The sequence below is a fragment of the Convolutriloba macropyga genome, chromosome 11 (genome assembly GCF_964194025.1).
Source record: "Convolutriloba macropyga chromosome 11, txConMacr16.3, whole genome shotgun sequence".
Classification (NCBI taxonomy): Eukaryota; Metazoa; Xenacoelomorpha; order Acoela; family Convolutidae; genus Convolutriloba; species Convolutriloba macropyga.
Window position 1 is genome coordinate 31346766 of NC_134478.1, and position 22782 is coordinate 31369547.

Genomic DNA, 22782 nt, shown 5'->3' on the forward strand with positions numbered 1-22782 from the left:
CTATAGAGCCCAATTTTAGATGCCCGTTCCTCGAACTTTGTTCTTAGTTACCATCTCTAATGCTAATTGTTGTTGATACTAGCTCTGTGTTGTCTCACTACGAAACGGGAGTATGTTCAGCTCCAAAATGACATCAAAATAGTTTGCACTTTCAAATTGTTTGTGTACAAAAAAAACTTTTTTAATTAGTTTTTTCTCTTTTTTCGATCAACAACGGCTTTTCTCCGGCAATCTGCCGGGTATGTTTGCATTTGAGTGATTGTTTTAAGAGGAATAAAGTGATAATTTTTCTCAATCATGATCGACTTACCTCACGCACTGAATGATTTTTCAATTGCTCTCGAATTAACGTTGAAGCAATTATTGTAAACGTGTCTTTTTATGCTAAATTTTGCGTAAGTGTTTTTTACTAGAAATATTTTTGATTTCACTTTTAGAGTGTTTTTGACTTTTTAATTTTTCTGAGTTCTTTCAATTGGGATTATTCAGAAATTAAGTCTGTTGCTAAAATTAAACTGATTGTGAGAGAAGACCCTGTACAATCCGTGTAACTTATTGGAAATTGTCCAGGACTGTCATCTTGGAGGGCGCGGGTTCGAACACTTCCCTATCAATTATTTTTTCTAGCATCTGTCCCTTCTAAATTGATTGCCTCGCCAGTCGTTCGCGAGCAATTCATCCTACGTTAGTCGGTTTGTGTTTAACACTATTAAGATAGCTCTAAATCCGTTCAAGGTTGATGAAGGACTCCTGTTAAATGGTTGAAAATGTTCTAATGATAAAACATGGCGAACAGAATAAAATTAGAATTTTATAAAAGGTATTACATATTTCATCAGCGACTCCATCAACTCAATTCTGTATCTGTTACTATCTATAATGTACATCACACAACTCTATTTCACTGCTAATTCGGCAATCTACTGGCTATTTTTAATTCGTAGACATTTCTAAGCTGATCTTTTGCTTTTATTAATTGTGAACATTTCTGCGAGAAAATTGGCTAAACATTTAACTGTTGTTAATCAATGCTTTTGTTGTTTCAGTGAGATCATGGAAATACCGTTGGAGAAGCTCCTTGAGTCACAGCTTGACCATATTGCTAGTTCAGGAAGGCTAACGAAGAAAAGACTCCTCGTTACTTCTCTTTGGAGTGCCTTGCAATCAATTGCCGATAGTGACTTTGAAGATGAACATTTTTACAAGTCGCTTGTCAAGGCAGTGTCGTCTGTCAAGTTGTCTACTTCGCGCTAAATGGGGTCTGTACGTTGTAATGTAAATTATCCTTATATTCTACTTTCAATTAGATTAATTGAATAACACGTTGATTCCGCGTTGACTAGCCAGATTCTTGAATTGGTCGCTATGACTTTCAGGACAACGCGGTCGTTTTCATGTGAGCTTGCAGTAACTTTCCCTAATGAGATGCGTTGTTTTAATACTGACGTCCTATTTGTTTATTTCTGCTTCAGTCAAATAAGTGAATTATGACTACAGGAAATTTATGCGCGATGTTGTAAGATTTAAAATGTCTGTGCTTAGTTAGTAACAAAGTGAGCAGTCGTTGATGGACTCGTCAAGTTTCCTTGATTTTTTTCTCATTTTTCTTATGCTACTATGTACGTCTATTCATTTTCAGCTTTTACCAGGAATTGCATTCCTCCCTGCTCGCATTTTACTCTAAGGATACGGGGCTAAACTCAAAATAACATTAATTAATGCACAGCTTTATTATATCTTCGGGAGAGCGGCCTTGTGTTTGATCATTTTTGCTCTTAGTCGTTTGTGGGATCTCTTTACTTTTCCATATCTACCATTTTTCATTCCCACAGATAATTTTATTTTTTAAAAGGGTCAATAAAAGACCAGATAATAGTATTTTTAACCTTTAGTCGGTATACGCTGGTAATAACAACTTATGTTGTTTTTAGATTTCTCTTCAAAGCAGTATAGTTTAAGCTTTAATTTCTCTATTATGGCAAATTATTTTCGACCTGTTGGTTCTAGAGCATTGCTTTGTAATCTTTGCATTTGGGTCAAAATTTGGGTAACTTTTTTTTCAGATCTGTCTATGTCTAGATAGTCACTGGTCAGGATTCATTTCCAAAAATATTGAATTTATTAACTTTTACATTTGTCCCTTTCTTAATTCTGCATTTGTGCTTAAATTATCTAAGTCACTCCCCCCCCCCCCCCCCTGACTCAATATGCAAATTTTAGTTCATTTTATCCTCTGCCATTTAATGAGCATATATGACTCACGTAGTATTTAGTGCTTACTCGTAAATTTGCGAAATTTGAACATGTATTATTGTATGTATAGCTCTTAGTATTGGCCATATTGTGTACATTGAACAGCTGGTATTAATTCAAGTTTCAAACTGCGTGTTGTTGCGTGTACTAGCGTGCAAATACCCATTTATTCCTTGGAGTCGTCCAATTATGGTAATTGTACCATGGTAAATTAAATAGACGCAAAATTAGTTTACACGACGCGAAACAACGCGTATTATCGCTGATAGATTAAGATAACAACAATTTGGTGCCATATTGGCGTCCAATTAGCTTTCAGACTCGCAAAGTGATAATCTCAACTCGCAGAGATCATTAGCTCCAAAACACTTCCAAACTAAGTTGGTCCTGCTTAACTTGACTTCAAATATTCGCTTATATTACTTGCACTTTACTACGCAAGATTTAGGCTATTCTCAGCCGTGAATTTTTCCAAAAATTGGACTAAAATGATATTCGCAAACTAGCTTGGCGCGATTTCAGATTAGTTGAGAGTAGATGCCAGACAACGTAACTCGTGTTGAAATTCATGATAATAATCAATCTTTTGGTGCTTCCCCATCAGAATCTTTAGAAGATATGAGCAGTGCTTCCAGAATCTCGTTCTCAGCCGATGCTGGTAGTGAAATCAGTCAGGATCAAGAGATGCCACCTCTGGAATCGAATGATGGCTCTGCGAGAGATGATCAATTGGCAATTCGAGATTTGTCCCCGGAACCTGGTCCTCTTAGACGTCCGGTGATTCCTTTAGACTCTCCTCAAGGTGCACGGCCCCAAGCACCGTCAGCATCATCATCGTCAACTAGGTCAAATGCTACTGCAAATGTCAATTCATCGAACAACAACATTTCAACTACTTCAAACCTAAACACAGCGGCCGGTAATGCATCTCCCGGCGTTGCCCCGCCAGGAACTAGACCCAATAATCAAGCTAACAACAATGTCTTAGATTTATCTGTCGAGGTGCTCCTCAACCTGACGACGTGCGGAATATGCCTCGAAATCTTCCGGGATCCAAAAAGTTTACCCTGTCTGCACTCTTTCTGCAAACGATGTCTGATGACATTGACTCAAAATGACAACACTTTGCCGTTCCCGTGCCCAACTTGTCGACGATTGTGTGGAAGCACAGTTTCGACATTGCCCGATGACTTCAAGTCAAAGTTACTTGTGGATACGATGAGACAAAGGGACTTGGAACGCCAGCGAAGCGGACGTCGATCGTTAATCGATGCAGCAAATGGTGGGCATCAACTAAAACCGAGCCAACCGGTGTTGTGCCAGAATCATGGCAATCGACGATGCGAATTCTTCTGCGAGACCTGTAACATTCCAGTTTGCGTGAAATGTGTGGCATCAGAACACACTGATCATCGCTACATTGACGTTTTTGAAGACACTCAAGTTCTGATCGATGACATGGAAGAGATCATTGAGAGTGTGAAGCGAGATGTTCAGCGACTTGAAGAGAACAACACGGACATTGAGATTATGATGTGCGAGTTTAGCTACCTCCTGGACGAACGTGTAAAGAAGTTGAAGAAACTTGTGGACGAGACCGCCAACCAAGTCAAAGGTCGCTACTCTCATGAATTGATGAACGCACAGGGTGAAGTTAGACGATACATCCTTATGCATCTAAATTTCATTCAGAAGACGACCGAGCACTTGTCTTCTCTGAAGGACTCAATGAGAGATGGGGCTATGTTTGACGTGTATGCTGATGCAAAGATTCACATGAACAGCAGCAACACAGATACGCCATCTTTTCTGTTCCAGCGACCAGCCAAATTTGAGTTTGCGCCTTGTGTTGAATTCCAAATAACCAACACTTTTAATCAGTTCTTCGGACAACCAGGACCTTTGCCAGAACACCAGGCTATCCCGGTGTTTAGACAACTGCAACTGGGACTTCAATCTGCCGCAGCGGGGGGTGCAGCGTCTAGTTGTCCTCCGCCCCCTGGACTTTCGCCGCCAATTGTTGGAGCTCGAGGAAACATGGGGGATTCAGTGCCTGTGTCTGGTGGACCTGCCGCCAACGGAGCGATAGGAGGCGCTAGAAGGAAGAGACCGAACAATATACCTTCTAGCTCCAGAAGAGCAAGTCCTGCAGTCGAGGCCTTATTCTCCTCGGCCGCCAATGCCTCGTCATCCTCTTCGCCATTGCACTTTGTCGAACCTACCATTGCGACTTCTCAAGGTGCACAAGCTGCTGGGAACTTTGCTCCTGATAGGAACCCTGAATCGTCATCGGGTGGAATTTCAATTTTGAGGTCAATTCTCCCCCAAACTGCGATCACTGTGAATCATTCTGACGGGACTAGAGGCGCAACTGTGTCACACCCTCTGACCCCTTTCTTTTTGTCCTCAGTCCGAGTGCCAGGATTCGAGGCAACTCCTGCCATTGCTTTGACGTCATCAAGTCGACGATCTTCCAGTGGCATGGCACCTTTTCGCCCCGAAGCTACTGGCAGAACGAATGAAGTTCAGGTGCCTCTGATTGACATTGTATCAAATAACCGAACTCAAGGCAGCCAACAACAAAATGTGATGGAACCCCAAGAGGTCCAACAGTTCTTCCAGAGCATTCTAGGATCCGATTCAAGACAAACGTCACAGGAGTCTGTGAACTTAGTGCCAACTCAGGAAGGCCATATGCAAAACGCTGGAGTCCAGCATTTGAACCGAGGATCGACTGCGGAAGTTGTCTCGAGGTTTCCCGACATGAACATTTCTGCTGATGAACAAAATGCGATTTATGATCAAACTAGTGATGATGAAGCAGGCCAGGACGGACCAGGAAGCAGTGTGAACATTGCAGAGGAAACTCTCTAGCTCTCATATTGGAACCAAAGATACAATACTGTCAACAAAAAAAATAGAAAACTTATCAAAAAATATTTTCAATTTTTAGTGCTCATCTTTTCAATGATTGATGCTGACATTCTGAAACCCCCTTTTGGACCAATGAAACCCCAAGTTTAGCCCATTGTATTGAGGCTTAGTTGTCATTTGTGCTTGTCATTTTTTATATGTGTATGTGTGTGTGTGTGCCAACAATGCTGTGAAAGGCATTTCGTTAAGGGCATTTCGTTTCTTGTGCAACAATTTTCTATGTCTCGTGTCATTGAAAAGATCGTTTCCTGTTTCCTTTTCCCTTTGTAGTCTAACCTTGCAAATGCGCTTCTCGATTTTGTATGTACCCTCCTTGGCCATATAATGGTGCTAGGTGCCGAGATAGCTACTAAAACATCTGTGAACTTGCAGTATGTAAAAGTTTTGTTTTTGTTTTTTGTTTTTGATGATGATGATGATTATGATGATAGAGGTAGATGCGAGGCTGAAAAGGAAACAGTGCTTCGATAGAAGTGTGTTGGTGTCAATATATACTCAAATGTGTAGTGATTAGTGTATGTCTGATAAAAAAGTATTGGGAAATAAAATTTCTCGGAAAAATCTTTTCCTCAGAACACGTACGTTATTAGGGTATGGTAATTGGAGACATTCATTTTCTTCAAACTAGAAGAAAAATCTAATTCATGCTCGACCATCAGTTTCACATAAGCATTAGCATCAATTGAATGAGGTATCCGTTAATTGTTGTAACTCATTTTTGTTTCTAAAAAAGCCATTTCAAGCTTATGTAATTTTAGTTTATCAGCGCTTAAAATGAGTTGCAGCGAATTGACGTCTATCACTATTGGAAAAGCGAGTTCACAACATCGTGTAGGAACAAAAATTGAAAGCTGATTCATAAGGAAAAAGTCAGAATAATAATGCTCTCACATGCTTCACGAATAGATACTACTAAGTTCCTACCAAAGTTTTAGCACTCATTTTAGATCCAATACTTTTTTATCTGGTTGGAGTAGTTGGGGTATTAATTGAAACTAAATTGTAAACCAGTTTCTATCCCGCCAACTAAGTTTTCTTTCGACAGTCAACAATATAATACATATTTATAAAACTTGTTAAGGAAGTTTGAACGTCTATGTACACCGAAAGGGTGAATATTTGCTTCTGATTTTGGACCCTTTTGCTATTTAATTTGTGAAGAGAATTCTGAAGGTGAGAAGAAGAGTAGCCATTACAGAAATGTGAATGAAGAAGAAAATTCTGTCAACCATAGTTGCTAGGTATCTCCATTGCAGCATTGTCTCAGAGTCATCAGTCGGCGTAGCTGCTTTGGTCTCTCCTGCAGTAGTGCCCATATTCGTTGCATCGACTTGTGTATTTTGGGTAATGCTCATCTGAAAAATGAACGTGTGCAAAGCGAGAAAAAATATGCGTCCTTTACGTAATTAACCTATGAGCACTTTACGTAATTAACCTATGAAATTCTGCTTAGTTAAACGGCAAAAGGTTACGTACAACCAGCTTGATTCGAGTCTTGAATAGTAACTTGAAAATTTATGCTGTCAGTTAATTTGCTCGGCAATAAGGGCAAATAGGGGCTTACGTTCTACCAATATCCATGGATGAAGACAATTTTTCGTACTGCAGGCTCCGTGAGAAATTTATGAATTCTTCAGTTCACGATTTTTTTTTTGTTTCAGAATACATGGATCACATTTTGTGTTTTAAGGTGAAAGAATGCTTAAACAAGGTGCACCAAACAGACGTGCAGTTATAAAGACTGAATGTCGGGCTTGGAAAGTGTCTAGTACGCGTATTGTGTAAAACTAATGTAGGACCGTAGTCGAAAGTAGGTTAAATTCACGTGAAATCGATGAAGTTTTTCTTGGCTACTTATAAATTTTGTGATGAAAAGTTTTACCAAAAGCTTGCCATTAGATATGAAATTCTAATCACAAACTATTAGTGCAACGACAATTATATTTGATCTTAAAATTTTCTTTGGTACTTTTCTGGTGATTTTAAACAAGGATTTCAGCCAGCATGTGTCAGTGGAAGAGGGGTGGGAGGAGAGCACTAGTTGTTCGATAAGAGTTTGAATAGCTATAGTTACAGGTTAAGCAGATTATCAGGAATGTGCTAAAAATGTAAGTTTTTATGGTTTTTAAAAATACGTCTTTCTGTACATATTTAATAGCTGCCAAGCAATTGGGAGGCTATTGTTGTTATCGTCTTGGTTTTCGCAATCCAAACGATTTGAATTGTATTTGTGCGCTGATGTTTTTAAAGGTTTGGTAACATTTGTTGACTTTCTGATGTCAATCAAGTCAAATTTGAGCTGTGGTTTTAGTCACGTCCGAGAACAAAACATCGAAAAAGCAAGTATATTGAACGGCAAAATTAATTTTGCAGAAAATTTTTCAAGACAATTTTACCCAAAATTAAAATCACCCTTCAAAAACAATTTTTACACTAGTGATTCCCACACTAGTCCTCTTGTCAATCTAGGAAATTTAGATAAAACGCAATGTTGACTTAACAAAAATTTCAATGCAAAATTGATGAAATGAGGCCATGTTTCACAGTGAAAGAGTTCCTACAAGGTCTTAGGCAATCTCTTTTCTCTCTAATGTTTAACACAATTTCAAGCTTAGCGATAGTTGAACAAATCTGAAAACATATCTTCCGCCAACTTTCACTGTGAAACTTCGATGGAGTTCATTCACCCTACATGGGATTTGTCGGAAGTTATTTTTGCGTTCTATATGAAATTCATAGGCAGACGAGAAGACTAGTGTAGAAGATTAATGATGCAAAAATATAGGTTTCGAAATGTGATTTTAAGTTCTAGTAAAATTGATTCAAAAATTAAACATTTAGGCGTTAACTTACTTTAGCTGTTTAGAATAGTTGAAGCAAGAAAATTTCCGAGCGAGTGTCACAGGTCAATGGGTAGCTACAGATTTTTTATTTGTAAAATATCTGTGTTTATAAAAGTAGTAAAGTTCTGGGTGTCATCGCTTAGTCTCGAGTATCACAGGTTCCATTGGTGTACCACATAAGTTAACCTATTTTCCGGATCATATCTTTTGGTTTATAACTTAATCGATACATGGTCGCATGAAACAATATTTATTTAATGAGTTTTTCGCGTAATTCTTTGTTTTTTCCATGAGTCGTACTGTCTTTATATGAGAAACAATGAACGTTTTTGAATTTTATTAACCATCTCTTAAGGTTTTAACTAATTCGACACTTTGTATAAAAACTGACAAAGATATTCAATATTTGCCTGTTACTGCAGTTTAAGGCGTTAGAAATGGTTTTCTCAACGTTTAAGAAATGTTTTATAAGGCCTTAATCGCTCGGTCATCACTACTTTTCTCCAAAATTGGGAAAAAGGTTGATGACCTTGGGTTAAATTTCTTATCTGTATTTTTGTATCCGATTTGCCGGCTACCAATAACTGCTCTTCTAATGAGGTTGATAGCAAGGCATTAAGTTTGTCCAATTCTCTCGATTGCATTTCAGAACTTGAGCTTTCCTTTTTAATTAGTCTTTCCTATGTCTGTTAACCAGTTGATCATGCGCCGGCAATTTTATTGCTGACTTACCACTCTGCATTTTATTTTGTGTGCGAGAATTTTCATGTTGACTTGTCTTGTTTTTCTTGTTTTTGTGCGACAAATTGTTACTGATACATGACTAACCTCTCAATAAAATTTACTGCACTCACTCATTAAAACAATTAATAATGTAAACTCGGAAATGAGTTTACCAAAGCTTGATAAATGTTAAGCTATATTACTCGAAGAACATCAGTGCTTGAAATTTACTTAGGAAAAAAGTATAATTTAAAATCAGTGTTTTTTTTTCAAGAGCAGATTTTGTCTTTCGTCTTGGCGGTTTGGATAACTATGTGTCTCGGCATTTATTTTCTCGGCGTTTAAAACCAAATATTTTATCTTTGTCAATAAATTTTAAATTTATCAATTTTTAAACTTTTATTTCACATAAAAAATCTTTTGGTCTTCAATAATCCCCTAAACACTATGCCTCTGAAGTTTTATTTAAGGAAAACCACAAAAACTAGTAACCAAGGACAATTTTATGCTTAGTTTGGTTTATGCAGTTTGGAAAATCTGCGACCGCCTATCAGATTGCAACTAAGATCCTTGTTTATTAAAGCATTGTTATAAATCTTTGCTAGGAAATGCATTTGAAAAAAAAATAGAAATAACTTAAGAAATGTCGCCTTCGCATAAACACGCGAAACGAGTTTCAAGTCTTCATTAGGCGATACCAGGTCTTGGATTAAAAAATGAGTACTGATAACATTGTGTATAATGCCTTGAGAACTGCTGAGTCTCGGCTACTAGTTGTCACTTCTTGTTTGATGCACAATACGATCATGCGTTTTTATTTATAAAAATTATGCTTAAATTATGCTCTTTATATTTGGCATTTTTTAAGACATTCGCCATTTGCAAAATTTTGAAAGCTTCAAGAATCTTGCAAGCATGTTGAATGTAGACCTTTTTTAATTGCTCTAAAACGAAGTTGAGCAATAATATTAGTCATGCTGGTAGCGCCTGGAAGAGGAGTATTCGTATTCTTAAGTTTTTTAAACCAAGGCGATTGTGTTCTTTCTTTTCGAATGCTGATTTATGTTTTCGAACGTTAACTACAGTTCTCGAAAGTTGACTTCTGTTTTTGAACATTGACTTCTCTTTTCGAATTTTGAATTCTGTTTTTGAACGTTGACTTCTGTTTTCGGATGTTTGAATACAAAAATTGCTTAGTTTTTTTTATATATTTATACTAGTTAGTAACCGCTGATAGGATTGGCGTTGAAAAACTTATTTAGCGAAGTTTTTTGTCCACAGTGGTCGCCCATTAATCCCAGCTGACTCACACCTCTATCAACACCTCAACTTCACTCCAACCAGCCCCCATCACCTCTTCTTCCCCAACTCCCATCGCAACTACGGCTTGCCTAGTTGTTCCTCTAAGGCTTTTTTGAAGTTTCATGCTTGATCTCTTGAATTTTGCGAAATCTAACTTGTTCTGATTCAGAATTTCAGTTGTTATTTTCATTCGCGGCTGTTTACTACTCAAAAGCAAATGAAACGAGCACCAAATTTCGGTTCAATTTTTAAGCGCAGCAGTTGAAATCCAAGACAGAGTTTTGAATTGCATTTTATCCAAGGAGCTAATGAGATTTTATGTAATAGTGAACATGTGATATTTGACGTAATTTTGTTCACTTTTGTGATTTTTGTTTTGATTTAAGATGAATTTGTAGCAAATTGTTGTTTTAATTAAATACTTTAATTCTGAAATAAAGAGGTTAGATTTGATCTCATTTGGTAGTTTAACAATCAACAGGCTTCAAATCCTATTGGAACGCTGGTTTTTTTAACATCTTCACAATTTAAAGTTTTGCTTTTCAATCGTAAACAAGTCATAGCTTGTGGTTTTTATGGTTTCGTCACTGTTTTGCCTCAACTTCTAATGAATTTTCAGTTTTTCCTGCTTTTGTTAAATTTTTTAATAGTCCTATGACTTAGTTACATTAATTAAACACAAAATTTGTTTCCCAAAGAGACTATGAGAACCTATATAATGCTTTGAGTTGATACCTGTTATCACTTTGAAAATGTTGTCGAAAAAAATTAAGAGAAGTTTTGAAATTTTAGTTTTTTTAATCTTAGTTGTGTGTAGTTGGTCCATACTGCTAATGACAGACTCCGTATTAGTTTAACTGATTTAAAACTTAATATTTTCGGCAGTTTTATGTTTTAGCTGTTGGTTCTATGATTTAAATGCTACGAATTTTCATATTTTTAAATTTTAAGATTTTTCTTTAATTTGTCTGCTCCCATTTTTGTTTTTTTTGTCTGCTCCCATTCGCATTGCAAAGACGCTCATTTGAAATTAATTAAAATTTTATCGATTAGCTCATAAGTTTTAATGGTTTCAACACTTTTTATTGCACTTTTCCATTGATTTTTTTGGTTGTTGCCCGTATTTGTTCCTTGTGTTTTTGCCCGTAAGAACTGTTCTTATTAAGGGCAGGTCTCACTAGCTTCCCATTCAGATGTAAATGAATTTTCTCAACGTCGTCAATGGATAATGTTTTAATGTTTTATTTTTTTAAAAAGTTGTGTTCAAACATTTGATAATGTTTTTGAATCTTTTGCCCTTTAAATCCTTCTTTTTGTCAACTTGTTACTTAGTGTCATGAATGAGAGGTCCCATCCTGTAATTCAATTTTTAAGCTCCCTATTTGTTTGTGTTGTCAAGTTTTATTGTGGTTTAATATATTCCCTTTAAGAAGTGTTATGTCAACTAATATAATATAATTAATAGCAAAACTTTGTATATTTTATTTGATTAACAGCTAATGATTATATTGGCTTTGAGTTTTCGTGAATTGTTCTATGTTAGTCTTTGTTGAACTTTTCGGCTAAAAAGCTAATGATTCTCATTACTTTTGAGTTTTTGGTATAAAAAATTCAAATGTTTTGAAGTTCGCCCCATTTTTCATCTTTGTTTGTTTGTTACTTATTCCCATCACGAATAGTTCCCGTATGGCAGTTAAGGGAGAATTAACTTGTGCAGTTTAGGTTTTTTCTGATGGTATTTAGACTTTGTGACTAAGTTCTTTTGAAATTAGATGCTTCCGTAGAGTTTTTGCCGTAAGAATTGTTTTTTACTTTGGTGCTTGTATTGCCGCGTAGTCTTATTTATGTCTTGTTTCATGAGCGTTCTAATGAGGCATGACATTGTTGAGTTCATTCAGTAGTTTGTGTTATTAACATTTTTTTCACTGAATCTGTTTTCGAACATCGCGTCATTTGGTAGACAATTAAGGCAAAAATTTGATTTAGCTGGTTTGGAACATTGTGCGAGTGCACAGTATCGAGCCTCCTTGCTTGAATTATATTTTAATACAGAAAGAAACGATTAGTATATCTGCGGAGTATACATACATCAACGCTGGATTTTGAAATTTTTTCCCTAATCAAATTTTTGGAAGTGTATGCGTTTGCCTCTTTTTTCACTTTGATGCTATCTGATGGTTGATCATTGGAAACGGTGGCCTTTTTCTGTTCACTATTAAATTAAAAGAAGAAGTGAATCTGTGCGGCAGTCTCTAAACTTTAGCCTGTTCTGAGCGAAAGTTTGTTCCAAGACTTGTCAAGTGTTGGTCAAAACTTGATTCCAGACGTGTCATGTATAAAAGCGACATAGAGCTGTGATACAGTTCTGATCCAAGATTTTCATTGTCACCGAATCAGCAGTGGCGTTTTGTCAGGGCAACTAGTGATAGAGAAAAGCTTTTCCGCTAAAAATTGAGGATTGACTTCAATTTATGGGTTAAAATTTTACGAACGAATGCAAATAAGTGTTTGTTATGTCATATTAGAAACTAAGTGATTACACACCGGTCGCGAGATCGTAGTAAGTTTTAATCCGTCCAAAATGGCGAATTCTTATTTCTTTGTCATACCTCAGAATTCAATTGAGTTGTCATCGCAGTAAGTTTTGTCGAGGTCTCGATTCGTCCTGGGGTTCCAGAATCTGGGTTGATTCTGACCTTGCTTTGTTTAGGTGGTACTGGACACTGTTTCAGGAGGAGAAAGAAGACATATGGACTACTGATGGCTCTCTGCAGGAATCCATACATTGTTACAAAGGAGCTGTTGTGGTGGATGTTCACGACTGTAAAAATTATTTGCAGTTATCAATTTTTGAATTTACCACGTTCTGTACAATCAGAAGTTTTGCTCGAAAAGCATTGGATTTGCAGTTATCCTGCAAACGGTCTTAAAACTTGCATTTCTTGGTTATTTGGGTATGATATCTTTTTTTATCCTATGATATTTGACATTAGTTGTTCCCAACCTGCAAATCATTTGGGGTTTGTAACTTTACTACAGCCCGACTTTTTGTGAGCCGATCGACATCACAGGGCAGACACTGAAAGGCAATTAATTGTTATTGTACTCTTTAGTTTTTTACCTTTCGCGCTAGTAATAACACGACTGTTGAAAACCGGTACGTGAAATAGAAAAAACATTTATTAAAAGTCAAGTGCAGAGCAATCAATTTGTTCATCTGATTTAATTCCATTCAATTTCTAGTTTTTGATTCTGCTCAACAGATGAAGTAAATCCTACTGCATATTTCGTTTTTTCAATCCTCAGAGGAAAACTTTCTCAGATCTTTAAGAGGACTTTTTTATGTTTTTAATAAAACAAATTTATTTTATTTTAAATTATACTTTGAGAAATTCTCGCAATACATTTTCATCGATGCTAGTTGCTATGAAGCCATTTTTGTGAACAGAAAGAAAAAAGAAAAACTTTATTGTGCTGGCTAAGAAGAATAATTTTCATGATTTTATCTTTCATTCACACAACTAAAAAACAAAAAGCAATATAATATGCTTTTGAAAAGAGAAGAGACACGTTTCACTCAGTATGAGTTTTCACTTCAAATAATCTAAGTCCGAGTTTCCTTGTATGAAGTTTTTTACTATACTTTAAAACGCTTTTTTTTCTCAAGTTAGGACACTGACTACGGAGGTCAGCATCCCATATTCCCTGATTTTTCAAACAATTTAAAAGCTTTATTGATTGGTGTTCATTTGGCAATTTCATAATTTGCTTCCACTGCACTTTTTGTTTAAATAAATCCAGTTTGGAACTTCTAGTGTTTATTTTGACAGCCTTAGAGAAAGCACTTATGTTGTCTGTTGCATATCGTAGTAATTGCGTCATGAATAGTTCACGGACTGTGAAAATGGTAGCCTTCTCAAACAAGGGAGCAGTGTGGTAGAACTTTGACTTTTTTACAATTAAACGAATTATATGTTTTTATAAGAAAAAAAGTTGCAAGTTATTTGTGTTATTAGATCCGTAAACAAGGCAACCATAAGATATAACGTGCTCTATTTACATTTTGTAGAATAAAACTTGGTGGTGCGCATTTAAAGAGTTCTGAATATACATAAAAAATACGCACAATTTTGCCAGATTGTTGCATATTCGTGAGATATGATATTTGGAATTCAATGGTGAATCCTTGTCGACTCCTAAATGTTTGATCACATCAGTAAATATGGCTTCACAATTTTGAAACCGTATGATTTGATTCTTACCATAATTTTTCTTTTACCGAATTGAAGCAATACAGTTTTATATGTTTAAACTAAGGCTGTTGTAGCAAAACCATTCAATCAATTGTGCAAGACCATGATTAATCTGGCTCGTAGCATCATTTTAGAGAAAGTTCGTTTTGTATCATCTGCATACATCGTAATCGAACAGTCTTCGTTTCCAACCCAAATCATTAATAAATCATTAATGATAAAAATCATTAATGTAAATCATTAATATATAAATCATTCAGGTATGATGCAAAGTAATGGGCCTAATATTGAAGCCTGATGTACACCCATTTGAGTCTCCATTGATACAAATCTCATAGTTTCCACATGCACATATTGTTTGCGTTTTTGAAGATAACTCTAGTAATGACACTGCTATACCTCGGATGCCATAATTTTCCAATTTCTGTAAATTTACTATGATCTACTGTGTCGAAACCTTTGCTCACATCCAGGAACAATCACAAAACATTCTTGTTTGAATCAAGTAGTCGTCTGGTTCTTTCAAGATTTTTTACTAATGCCTGAATTGTTGACTTTTTGGGTTGGAAACCAAACTGTTGCGTGGTTATTTGATTAGTTGTAAGTAGAAAACCTATAATACGTTTGTGGAGAATTTTTTCGAAAATCTAACTGAATGAAGATAATATTGAAATAGGTCTAGAATTTGTAGGATTCTGCCGGTCACCAGCTGTGAAAAGTAATTGTTTTTGATATTTTTGAAAAGATTCGGAGAATATCTCACACTCATCGATCTGCTGAAAAGTGATACAATCGATTGGACTGAAATATTTGGCAAAAAAGGTTATTCAAACCGTCTGTATTCAGTGTCTGGCTGTACGATAGTCCCATACATACATTGTAAATTTCTGGGATACTCGCTGGAAAAAGAAAAAGTGGCCTTTCATTTGTTGGAGTATCAATTCCACGAGTGCTTTCGGGATTTTTCGATTCTATTTCTGTTCCGACTGATGTGAATTGTTGAGTTGTGAAATTGTTTTATTGAGCCAGAGTGATATCCACGTTATCCGTGTGATTCTGGTTTCGCAATCTATTGATTTTTTTGACGTTTTGCTTCCAGATTTAGGTAGAATATCTGAAAATTTCTCAGAAAATCTTTTTTTGCTTTTCGAATCATATTTGCGCAGTTTCTCTTGTTTTCTCTTGTCTTTTTTTGTATTTAAGCCACTCATTTTTTGATTTTGTCTGCGGATATTTTTGAAAGGGCTTCTGTTTCTTCTTAATGGCATTCTATCTTTCAAGACATCCATTGAGGTCTATAATTTCGTTGAGTTTTGACAAATGATTTTAGAGGAAAAAATTTGTCTAGCGTTGATACAAGAAATTCGAGTAAAATTTTGTAGTCATGATCAAGTTCAATTTTTTTGATTTCTTGTTTTCCCAGTAAATGATTAGCAAAAAATAAACCCTACACGATATATCAGAATCATTGAAGTTGTGCAATGATCTTCTTTGTATTACTCCATTACAAACCTGATTGCTTTCACCAGTAACCAACAGAATCCACAGTGATCACCTATATCACATTTTCAACAGATGCATCAATGAACTTAAGGTTGGATGAAACAAAAACATGTTCAATACGAGTATTTTTTGTTTCAGTTATTCTTGTTTGGACTGCCTATATCAAGCAGTTTCAAATCCCGAGTCTGAACCATAACTGAAACTTTTACATGCTTTATTCGAAACCAAAGTATCAATATTGAATTCACCCATGATCAAATTTTTTGCTCCTGTTCCTAATGCGTGCCTGATTGTTTCAAAGTCTTCGTGAAATACATCAAGTTTTTTGCGCTGAATTATTGATGCCAGAAACAGTTATTTTTTTCTGATTTTCATTGTGAACATTATATTATCAAAGCACAATTTCTTTGTTATTTTTTCCCGGATAACAGGATATCTCCTAACAAAAACAGCTGCTCCCTTTCATTTTTTCCCACTTGTTTGGAAAAACCCTTGAAACCCTTCAATTGAATAAAGGGACGTATCATTATCTTGCCATGTTTCCGTTAGAGAAATTAGTTATTAACAGAAATGGTTGGATTCTAAGTAACATATTAGGTCACAGAAATTAGCTCTGGTGGATCGTATATTGAGAAGAAAAAGCTGCATGAGTGGCGTTAGCTTAATTGAAGCTTTCGCACCGCCAGAAATAAAAACTGGGACTTGATTTATGTGTTGACCATGTTTCAGTTGATTGTGTTAGGGCAAGGATTTTTTTCAGGCGTTAGAACCGATTTGCCATCATAATGATGCTTGATTGTTTTTGAGCTCCTTCCAAATATCGACATTATTTTTGCGACATGTTTTACTGCTGTAGGGTATAGTCGGTCCAGGTCGTCAAGAGTTTGAATAGGACGGAATATGTTTTGCCATTCTGACCCTCAGAAATCAACTGCACTTCTGAATTATTAGTGACTACTTTCACACCTATATCCTTCGCAGCATGAAAGTGAAGGAGTTTCCCTACACATTGGAGGCAATCGTCCAGAAAGGTAATAGGGCTTGATATTTGAAGGGTTTTTGTAGTCTTTCAAAATCGTTTCCGATCTCCAGTTAAATTGTTTCAGTCCAAATCAAAGGAAGTTGCCTCTCATCGCTGAATCTCCTGCGTTTCCCAAAAAATGTACGGCTTTTAGATCTTCTGGCTGCACAGGTGCATGTAAAATTTTATTGAAGAAATCATTAACAGTGTTCATGAGATTCCTCTCATCAGATACAGGTGGATTATGGATTATTATAGTATCCCTCGACATGTATATCTCCGCATGCAGAATGCGTTCCGTCAGATCCGTGGCCTCATTTCTAACATTTCGGAGATCTTCCTTAAATCCATTTCATACATATTCCAATTTTTTCTCCAGTAATTCAATCTTGTCCTTTTCTATTAATTCAGAACGAAAAAGAATTAGCTCACCTTGTATAGCCTGCAATAGGCTTACCGTTACATCGGGGTTACTGGCTGTAGAGGATAATTCCATGTCCATGTTGTCTATTATATTAGGTAATGAAAGAAATTTAAGTCAATGTTAAACTCATATGCACGTAAAATAAAGTCAATGTTGTCAATGCTTCATTTTTTTCTGGTGCAAAAGAATCAAATTCACACGCGACTTTTTTTGGAGATCGAATCGATCTTCTAGATGCAGAAGTTTCTACTTTCTGGTACCATAATAGAAATTTTGCAAATGAGAAATTTTAGAGTGAAAACGGGCTTTTTGTAGAACATCAGTTTTTCATTTTTGAGCAAACTGTGTAAGATGACCGGAGCTTCGAATGAGAGCTGATAAAAATTCTGTCGACCTCCAAAGAGGATTCGATTGTTTTGGCAGTATTTTTGTCCTTTGTATCTGCCAAGGTCATAAACCAATAAACCAATTTTTGGTAGAAAAATCCCTTTAGGCATTTCTATAGGTAGTCTTTCGGCTTCCTTATTATTAATTCTATTAGAAGTGGAGGCAATCCTTGCTCATTTTTAAGTATCAAAACAAGTGAGCCGACATCACTGTAGAACCGTGATAATATAAAACTCCAATCATAGTTTTGATTATTTTTGCAAAAATTCGAGATCGTTCTTGTGTTTTGTAGCTTCTCTGTAAACCATTGAAAATATAATAATTTTTAATGAAGTACTGTTTTGGGTAGGTCTGTGTATTTTAGAACATAGGATGAACAAAAGTTTTTCGAGAAAAATAATTGCGAATTATATGACCGTGTTCTTTCAAAGATCGAAATAAAATTAAAATCTAAATGTTTAATCTGAATTTCGTGCATAGGACTCATTGATTAGGTAGTAGATGCAGCGGATCAAATGTTGTGACTTCATGCTGTTTTCTCAAAAGTTTCTGTTTTTGAAAAAAAACAACTGCTTCTCTAAGTCAGAAGGTGCGATCAGATGTTTTTAGCTGTTGGGTGTTCAGAGTTCAAGATTTCAGTTTCAGAGATCAAAAGGCAATTATCAACTGACGTTTATTTTTAATTGCTGTCAAACAAAGTTTGAAGCAATGATTGTAATCGATCGTTTATGTCTGTTTTTTGGTTTATTTTTGTTCTGGAACATTCTTTGAGTTCTCTAGTGTCTTTTTCACGCTTCTCTTTTTCATTCTTGAGTGATCTCAATTGCTCTCAATCCGAAGTAAAGCAGACCACACATGTCGGAGGTTTTTACACCCATTTCCCGATGTTCCATAAGTTTTATGAAAATACACTCAGTTGTTTCTCGTCTGTTTTTTAAAATAAGAACTCTTCTTCCCATTACTGATTAAATTGTTTTTCTAATTCAGAAAAATGACGATTCATCAAATACAAATCTGTTAAGCTGTTTTCAAATCTAAGGACAAGGTGCTAATGTCAAAACTTAAGAGTCGGACAACCGTGGAGACAGCATGCTGAAAGTGACATGAGTAAATAATTGTCCTTTAACCCACTAATGTATGGGAAGTTCTCAAAAAATGAATAAATCACGAATGATTCGGATATGACATGTTTGAACCATTTGTGCATACGCGCATTACCTATCCTCCTTGTTTGGGCCTGTGAATCCCGTTAGAGATGGAGGGATCAAATTCCTGCAAGATTTCTGCTATATATAATTGTTTTCCCAGTAAATGATTAGCAAAAAATAAACCCTACACGATATATCAGAATCATTGAAGTTGTGCAATGGTCTTCTTTGTATTACTCCATTAAAAACCTGATTGCTTTCACCAGTAACCAACAGAATCCACAGTGATCACCTATATCACATTTTCAACAGATGCATCAATGAACTTAAGGTTGGATGAAACAAAAACATGTTCAATACGAGTATTTTTTGTTTCAGTTATTCTTGTTTGGACTGCCTATATCAAGCAGTTTCAAATCCCGAGTCTGAACCATAACTGAAACTTTTGCATGCTTTATTCGAAACCAAAGTATCAATATTGAATTCACCCATGATCAAATTTTTTGCTCCTGTTCCTAATGCGTGCCTGATTATTTCAAAGTCTTCGTGAAATACATCAAGTTTTTTGCGCTGAATTATTGATGCCAGAAACAGTTATTTTTTTCTGATTTTCATTGTGAACATTATATTATCAAAGCACAATTTCTGTGTTATTTTTTCCCGGATAACAGGATATCTCCTAACAAAAACAGCTGCTCCCTTTCATTTTTTGCCACTTGTTTGGAAAAACCCTTGAAACCCTTCAATTGAATAAAGGGACGTATCATTATCTTGCCATGTTTCCGTTAGAGAAATTAGTTATTAACAGAAATGGTTGGATTCTAAGTAACATATTAGGTCACAGAAATTAGCTCTGGTGGATCGTATATTGAGAAGAAAAAACTGCATGAGTGGCGTTAGCTTAATTGAAGCTTTCGCACCGCCAGAAATAAAAACTGGGACTTGATTTATGTGTTGACCATGTTTCAGTTGATTGTGTTAGGGCAAGGATTTTTTTCAGGCGTTAGAACCGATTTGCCATCATAATGATGCTTGATTGTTTTTGAGCTCCTTCCAAATATCGACATTATTTTTGCGACATGTTTTACTGCTGTAGGGTATAGTCGGTCCAGGTCGTCAAGAGTTTGAATAGGGCGGAATATGTTTTGCCATTCTGACCCTCAGAAATCAACTGCACTTCTGAATTATTAGTGACTACTTTCACACCTATATCCTTCGCAGCATGAAAGTGAAGGAGTTTCCCTACACATTGGAGGCAATCGTCCAGAAAGGTAATAGGGCTTGATATTTGAAGGGTTTTTGTAGTCTTTCAAAATCGTTTCCGATCTCCAGTTAAATTGTTTCAGTCCAAGTCAAAGGAAGTTGCCTCTCATCGCTGAATCTCCTGCGTTTCCCAAAAAATGTACGGCTTTTAGATCTTCTGGCTGCACAGGTGCATGTAAAATTTTATTGAAGAAATCATTAACAGTGTTCATGAGATTCCTCTCATCAGATACAGGTGGATTATGGATTATTATAGTATCCCTCGACATGTATATCTCCGCATGCAGAATGCGTTCCGTCAGATCCGTGGCCTCATTTCTAACATTTCGGAGATCTTCCTTAAATCCATTTCATACATATTCCAATTTTTTCTCCAGTAATTCAATCTTGTCCTTTTCTATTAATTCAGAACGAAAAAGAATTAGCTCACCTTGTATAGCCTGCAATAGGCTTACCGTTACATCGGGGTTACTGGCTGTAGAGGATAATTCCATGTCCATGTTGTCTATTATATTAGGTAATGAAAGAAATTTAAGTCAATGTTAAACTCATATGCACGTAAAATAAAGTCAATGTTGTCAATGCTTCATTTTTTTCTGGTGCAAAAGAATCAAATTCACACGCGACTTTTTTTGGAGATCGAATCGATCTTCTAGATGCAGAAGTTTCTACTTTCTGGTACCATAATAGAAATTTTGCAAATGAGAAATTTTAGAGTGAAAACGGGCTTTTTGTAGAACATCAGTTTTTCATTTTTGAGCAAACTGTGTAAGATGACCGGAGCTTCGAATGAGAGCTGATAAAAATTCTGTCGACCTCCAAAGAGGATTCGACTGTTTTGGCAGTATTTTTGTCCTTTGTATCTGCCAAGGTCATAAACCAATAAACCAATTTTTGGTAGAAAAATCCCTTTAGGCATTTCTAAAGGTAGTCTTTCGGCTTCCTTATTATTAATTCTATTAGAAGTGGAGGCAATCCTTGCTCATTTTTAAGTATCAAAACAAGTGAGCCGACATCACTGTAGAACCGTGATAATATAAAACTCCAATAATAGTTTTGATTATTTTTGCAAAAGTTCGAGATCGTTCTTGTGTTTTGTAGCTTCTCTGTAAACCATTGAAAATATAATAATTTTTAATGAAGTACTGTTTTGGGTAGGTCTGTGTATTTTAGAACATAGGATGAACAAAAGTTTTTCGAGAAAAAAAAATTGCGAATTATATGACCGTGTTCTTTCAAAGATCGAAATAAAATTAAAATCTAAATGTTTAATCTGAATTTCGTGCATAGGACTCATTGATTAGGTAGTAGATGCAGCGGATCAAATGTTGTGACTTCATGCTGTTTTCTCAAAAGTTTCTGCTTTTGAAAAAAAACAACTGCTTCTCTAAGTCAGAAGGTGCGATCAGATCTTTTTAGCTGTTGGGTGTTCAGAGTTCAAGATTTCAGTTTCAGAGATCAAAAGGCAATTATCAACTGACGTTTATTTTTAATTGCTGTCAAACAAAGTTTGAAGCAATGATTGTAATCAATCGTTTATGTCTGTTTTTTGGTTTATTTTTGTTCTGGAACATTCTTTGAGTTCTCTAGTGTCTTTTTCACGCTTCTCTTTTTCATTCTTGAGTGATCTCAATTGCTCTCAATCCGAAGTAAAGCAGACCACACATGTCGGAGGTTTTTACACCCATTTCCCGATGTTCCATAAGTTTTATGAAAATACACTCAGTTGTTTCTCGTCTGTTTTTTAAAATAAGAACTCTTCTTCCCATTACAGATTAAATTGTTTTTCTAATTCAGAAAAATGACGATTCATCAAATACAAATCTGTTAAGCTGTTTTCAAATCTAAGGACAAGGTGCTAATGTCAAAACTTAAGAGTCGGACAACCGTGGAGACAGCATGCTGAAAGTGACATGAGTAAATAATTGTCCTTTAACCCACTAATGTATGGGAAGTTCTCAAAAAATGAATAAATCACGAATGATTCGGATATGACATGTTTGAACCATTTGTGCATACGCGCATTACCTATCCTCCTTGTTTGGGCCTGTGAATCCCGGTAGAGATGGAGGGATCAAATCCCTGCAAGATTTCTGCTATATATAATACAAGATTTGCAAGAGTCTCACAAGAAGTTTGCAAGATATGAATATGGCAAAAATAACAGGTTTTCTAATATCTAAAAACTGTTTGAAACAAACTAGCGCTCTGAACGGGTTTCACAACTTTAATCGATAGAATAAAATTAGCTGAGATTCAAATTCTTGCAAGGTGGATTCATATCATACAACAATCTTGCAAGCAAAGTGGAAGAAATTTTCCATGCACTCCTTTGCAAGATTTCCTGCAAGATTATTGCAAGATTTTGTCTTTAGTATCCCTTGGGGTGTTAGCGTACCTGTAGCAGCTACCACACATGTACACGAGAGGTGCATAGTTACAGCTGCAATGAAGTATATCATGAGTGGAATATTGTTAGAAGAGGCAGGCACAACATCCACTATGGAGCTATAGGAAACTATCTCTGTCAGCAGAATTGTCACTGTGAATGAAATCTTCTCACCTGTGATATCGCAACATACGTTAAGGAAACATTTGTAGAAAAAAGGAAATAATTATTTCCTTTTAACGAGGAGCAAAATGCTCATAAATCTCGTAGAGGAATTGGCGTATTTAAGAATTATGATTTCTCAGGACTTAATTCGCGCCTCTCATTGATTGTATTATT

General features: G+C 35.9%; 2 protein-coding genes and 1 pseudogene across 4 annotated transcripts in view; 2 read left to right on the plus strand and 1 right to left on the minus strand.

Annotated features, from left to right (window-relative positions):
- Nucleotides 1-12865, plus strand: part of LOC142349710 (uncharacterized) — an 88636-nt gene extending 75771 nt beyond the window's left edge. For 2 of the 3 annotated variants that reach the window (XM_075401442.1, XM_075401440.1), the window contains one exon: nt 1047-2386. In XM_075401442.1, the coding sequence (XP_075257557.1) occupies nt 1047-1254 (208 nt within the window). In that variant the 3' untranslated portion in view covers nt 1255-2386. Of the gene's footprint in view, nt 1-1046; nt 2387-12765 lie in introns of those variants that run through there. The other variant, XM_075401441.1, reaches the window with a different exon arrangement.
- Nucleotides 2513-5748, plus strand: LOC142349708 (uncharacterized). The gene has a single exon (XM_075401439.1). It carries the CDS (start codon nt 2791-2793, stop codon nt 5125-5127), a length of 2337 nt encoding a protein of 778 aa, XP_075257554.1. The 5' UTR covers nt 2513-2790; the 3' UTR covers nt 5128-5748.
- LOC142349097 (neuronal acetylcholine receptor subunit beta-3-like) overlaps nt 6336-22782 on the minus strand; it is a 50880-nt pseudogene continuing 34433 nt past the window's right edge.

Bases quoted from the DNA above. Each gene is read 5' to 3' on its own strand.
- LOC142349708 (XM_075401439.1), top strand. From the start codon at position 2,791: ATGCCAGACAACGTAACTCGTGTTGAAATTCATGATAATAATCAATCT.